The sequence below is a fragment of the Limulus polyphemus genome, unplaced genomic scaffold (genome assembly GCF_000517525.1).
Source record: "Limulus polyphemus unplaced genomic scaffold, Limulus_polyphemus-2.1.2 Scaffold11125, whole genome shotgun sequence".
NCBI lineage: Eukaryota > Metazoa > Arthropoda > Merostomata > Xiphosura > Limulidae > Limulus > Limulus polyphemus.
In genome coordinates this window covers 1,593-6,150 of record NW_013676735.1, presented here as the reverse complement: position 1 = coordinate 6,150, position 4,558 = coordinate 1,593, and the positions used below count along the sequence as shown (strand labels likewise).

The window sequence follows — 4,558 nt, the reverse complement described above, 5'->3', positions numbered from 1 at the left end:
GTAGATTAGAAAACCAGCATTTTTACCCAGAATAACCTGTAGATTAGAAAAACCAGCATTTTTACCCAGAATAACCTGTAGATTAGAAAAACCAGCATTTTTATCCAGAATAACCTGTAGATTAGAAAAACCAGCATTTTTACCCAGAATAACCTGTAGATTAGAAAAACCAGCATTTTTACCCAGAACAACCTGTAGATTAGAAAAACCAGCATTTTTACCCAGAACAACCTGTTGATTAGAAAAACCAGCATTTTTACCCAGAACAACCTGTAGATTAGAAAAACCAGCATTTTTACACAGAATAACCTGTAGATTAGAAAAATCAGCATTTTTACCCAGAATAACCTGTAGATTACAAAAACCAGCATTTTTACCCAGAATAACCTGTGGATTAGAAAAACCAGCATTTTTACCCAGAATAACCCGTAGATTAGAAAAACCAGCATTTTTACCCAGAACAACCTGTAGATTAGAAAAACCAGCATTTTTACACAGAATAACCTGTGGATTAGAAAAACCAGATTGCAGAAAATAAGAAGATAAGATTGCAAGTTATACAAATTATGCTTTGCCTGAGTGATGACAACATTATAATGAGTAATTTATATTAAATTTCATACTTCTTGGAGGGGTGGTAAATAGAGGGTAAATGTCACAATTCTCATAGTAGGGGAAATTTGAGTTGTTGTTTTTTAAATATTGCCTTATAAAATTAAGAACTTTTTTTCTTATATAACATTAAAATTTGAATTATTAGCTACGTCAACTTTATTCATATACCACAATAAGAAAGTATTTTTTTATTAAATTTTGAATGTAACTTACTAAAACTTCATGACAGGTGCAGAAAAAGATTCCTGTACCAAAGTGTTAACAAGAGTATAGTGAAGCAACTTGCATAAACAAAGAATTAGTGTAGTGTTCAAAACAGTTTTTAGCCAAAAAAATGATCTGCATAAGATGATCCCCTTTTTTGCTAAAGCTATTTAAATTATTACACATAAAGCACAAGATCAAGGAATCATTTTAATGGTAACAGCAGTAGATACAAGCCCATCTTTCACATGAACTGAGCTGCAGACTCATTGAACTTCTATGTACCAAAATATCCAGTTTACATGTGACAACTTTTGTTGGTTGGAGTGACATTCCACTAGAATTGTGCTGAAGTGGATTCTGAATATTTATGTTTCAATGAGACATCTTGCATTACAAAAATCAAACAATACTTTAGTTGTACCCATAAATTTACCAACTTCAAAAAATGAAAAGTTGTTAATGCTAGCTTTTATCCAATTATAACAAAACAGGTATGTAGATATGATTCATAATCATGCTCTAAGTGTAGCCCAACACCAAACCTATTTTGAATAATACTCTTCAAATAACACATTACTATAGACTAGTCCTTGTTGTGCACCTGAGAAGGTACTCGTCTTTACATGGAAGGGTCCTTCTTCATTTAGCTCTTTAAAATATACTTAATGTTTTGAGTTCCAAGGTACATCTCTTTAAAAGAACTATTTCCTAATTCCAAGCAACATGTTTCCCACACTTCTGTAGATGTGAAAAGCATTTACATGAATCGACCAGTCAGTGGATAGCATGTCTCATGGAAATTGACCTTTATATGAACTTACAACAATAGTACCAAATTACAAGATACTAAAACATGTAAACTATTCACTGGACTAACTCCATCAAAGTAAGCACAGTTACATCTGAGTAAGTGAATAAAAGCCTATTTTTTAAAATAAAATTAGAATTTGATAATACTACTTCAACTAAGAAAATAAAAATAATAGTACAAGAACCTTGTTATTAAGTGTTTCAGTCTCTGTTCTTTCTCCTTGACTTGCCGTTGAAGTTTGATTAGCATGTTCAAGTCCAAATACAGGAAGCTGAGAACTTGGGTGGTGAATATTCTGTCCTAAAGGCAGAAAACCTGGCGTAGCAGAAGGTACTAATGTTGGGATACTACCAGGAGCAAAGTAGGAACCTCCTTGGGTATTGTGAAGTTGAGGACGGAATGGTAACTCTTCTGAAATACCTCCCTGATTGTTTGCTGGAGAAGCACGAGCATGGGTCCCATCTGGACTCGGAACATACTTTAAAAGTAGGAAAGATAAAGTCAGAGTTAGAAACGTCAAACTATTTCTTTAACAACGCTACCTCTATAAATGATGAATTCACCAAACTTAACTGACGTTCATAAGGCTTAACAACACAAACTAAATCAAGTGAATATGAATTAAATGTAAGAATATAAAATATTTATACTGAAAGAATGGAAATATGATATGTTTGACAACAATTATTAATAAATGTAATGTAACTTATATAGAGGGCTAAGTTATTTGTTCATGATTTATACCATGACAGTTACTGGTAATTACATGTGAACTTACACAGCAACACTAGTATGATGGTCATTTGTGTATTATTACACTTTAGCAGTTTGGACTAGGTCCAACTGTACCACAAATAGTCGAGAAACATACACGAGAGGTGTACATAAAACAGGCTACAACAATTTTTAAACCTTTAAACTGGAAATAACTAGAAAAAGTGTAGTTTACAAAAGTCAACGTTAGTTTGATGTGGTACAATGCCAATAAATTTTCAATAGAATTCTGTTAGATTTTAGTAGCATCAATAACTAATTATATTTGCAAAAACAATCTTAAAATATCTTAAAAAAAGGGACTTAATCATGCAATGAGTTTCATGTTTCTAGAACTTGAAGGTGGCTAGTAAATCTAATTAGGCTTAGAAATGTATTCATTCTAATAAGTAATAAGCATTAATTACAAACAAAAAAATTTATATTATTTGTTTCCTGTAACATATCTCAAACTGTTTTAGCTGAGAAAATCAACTAGAATGTAATACCTGCTGAAGAAAGTGTTGTAAGCTTTGTATTTCCAACTGCTGTAAGTAAAGTGTATGATAGCACTGGGTCAAGTTTAATACAAGTTGCTGTTGTTGTTGAAGCTGCTGGCTGTACTGTTGAAGGTTCTCTGGTAGAAATGACACTCCGAGGCCAGGTCGACCTGAAGAAACAACACAGCTTCAAGCACTTATAACACATTCATATAAAGCAAGCATTCTGTTTTACCTAAGTATAAGTGAAACAAAATTACATCACCATCTTGTTTTGTAATATGTGGCTATACTACCTCAAGTGGAATTATATGCAAATAAAAAATATTAATTAGCATTTTAACACTTTAACCCAACAGCCCTTCCCCCACTCCAACTACAGCTGGACAATTAGTAGAATTTAATAATTGTTGGGCTCATTAATCAATTACTTTCAACCAATTGATTATTGTCAAATGACATTCAAATAGAAACATTAATTTCAATTAGCTGATTATTTTTGTGACATTAATCAATTTAATCATAATTTTGCTTAAACATTAATCAATGTAATAGATGTTCATTGGTAACCGATTAATAAATTTGACCACCCAGCTCTAATCCCCATTGGTCTTTTACAATCTCACAGTGAAAATAAACTTAATACAGACTTAATGTCAAGATTATGTGTGAAAAAAATTCACAAGATCTGATTTAGTGTATTAAAATGTTTTGTTGAGAAAATGGTGTTATGATAATTAATTTTGATGATTAAAGTAGTCAATTTCTTGCTATAAATCGTACCAATACAGCAAGGCTCATCTCACAAACTGACAGTACTGTTGCCCCTGTCGTGTGTCGTAACATTATTATTAAGTTTTAGGTGGAGCTAATTTATATCTAATAGTTACAATTTATTTCCACAAGTAAAAAGTTCTTATATTTGTGTGTTTGTTAGTTGAATAATAAATTTAATAATATATATATTCAATAAAGATTGTGTCATGTCGTGTGAATAGTTAGTTACTGCTAATCCTAAGTATCCTTACCTGATGTCTTGTCACAGAAGACTGTTCCTGTAGCTTTTCAACAGGCATAAGGTAACTCAAAAACATTATCAGATATGAAAAGAAGAAATTATTTTTTTTAATTTGGTTTTCAAACATTGAATATTTAAACGTCTTGTCTTGAGGTCACTTTGTTTCTAGTAACCATACCAACTTCAAGATTTTCAAACTTGTGAAGAATTTTCACCTAACACTACTACATTTCAATAGATCAACTTAAGCCTTCTCTAAATTAAAAACACTCAAAATTATCGAGAATTTCACGAGTGGTACAGCAGATTGTGTTCAACCAATAATTTCACAGATGAGCAAACATAACATAAACATGAAGTTTGCTGAAAATGTTGAAATTTGATTGGAAAAAAGAAACAAGCTTAAGTCACCAAACAACACACTTATAGTGGGATATTTACATTTCACATATCTATAGAAAAAACTAAATAACCATTACATAATGCTCAAATATTAATTCTAGAAAATTTATGAGTAAAGAAAAAATTTTAAATTATAATGAAGGACTTTATGAACCAGAAAGGGTTAAACAGTTACCTGTACCAGTAGATGGGTGTGAGGACATGAATATGTTAGTTAGAGCTTGCTATGAACCAGAAAGTTACCTGTACCAG

General features: G+C 31.5%; 1 protein-coding gene across 3 annotated transcripts in view; it reads right to left on the bottom strand.

The window, feature by feature from the left end:
• LOC106476652 overlaps positions 1-4,558 on the bottom strand; it is a 14,098-nt gene that overhangs the window by 8,722 nt on the left and 818 nt on the right. Inside the window, exons 2-4 of one of the 3 annotated variants that reach the window (XM_013937294.2) lie at positions 3,915-3,947; positions 2,896-3,056; positions 1,818-2,111 (exon numbers count right to left, since the gene is read on the bottom strand). In XM_013937294.2, coding sequence (XP_013792748.2) covers positions 1,818-2,111; positions 2,896-3,056; positions 3,915-3,947 — 488 coding nt within the window. The remainder of the gene's footprint in view (positions 1-1,817; positions 2,112-2,895; positions 3,057-3,914; positions 3,948-4,558) is intronic. The other 2 variants (XM_022380461.1, XM_022380463.1) reach the window with 2 other exon arrangements.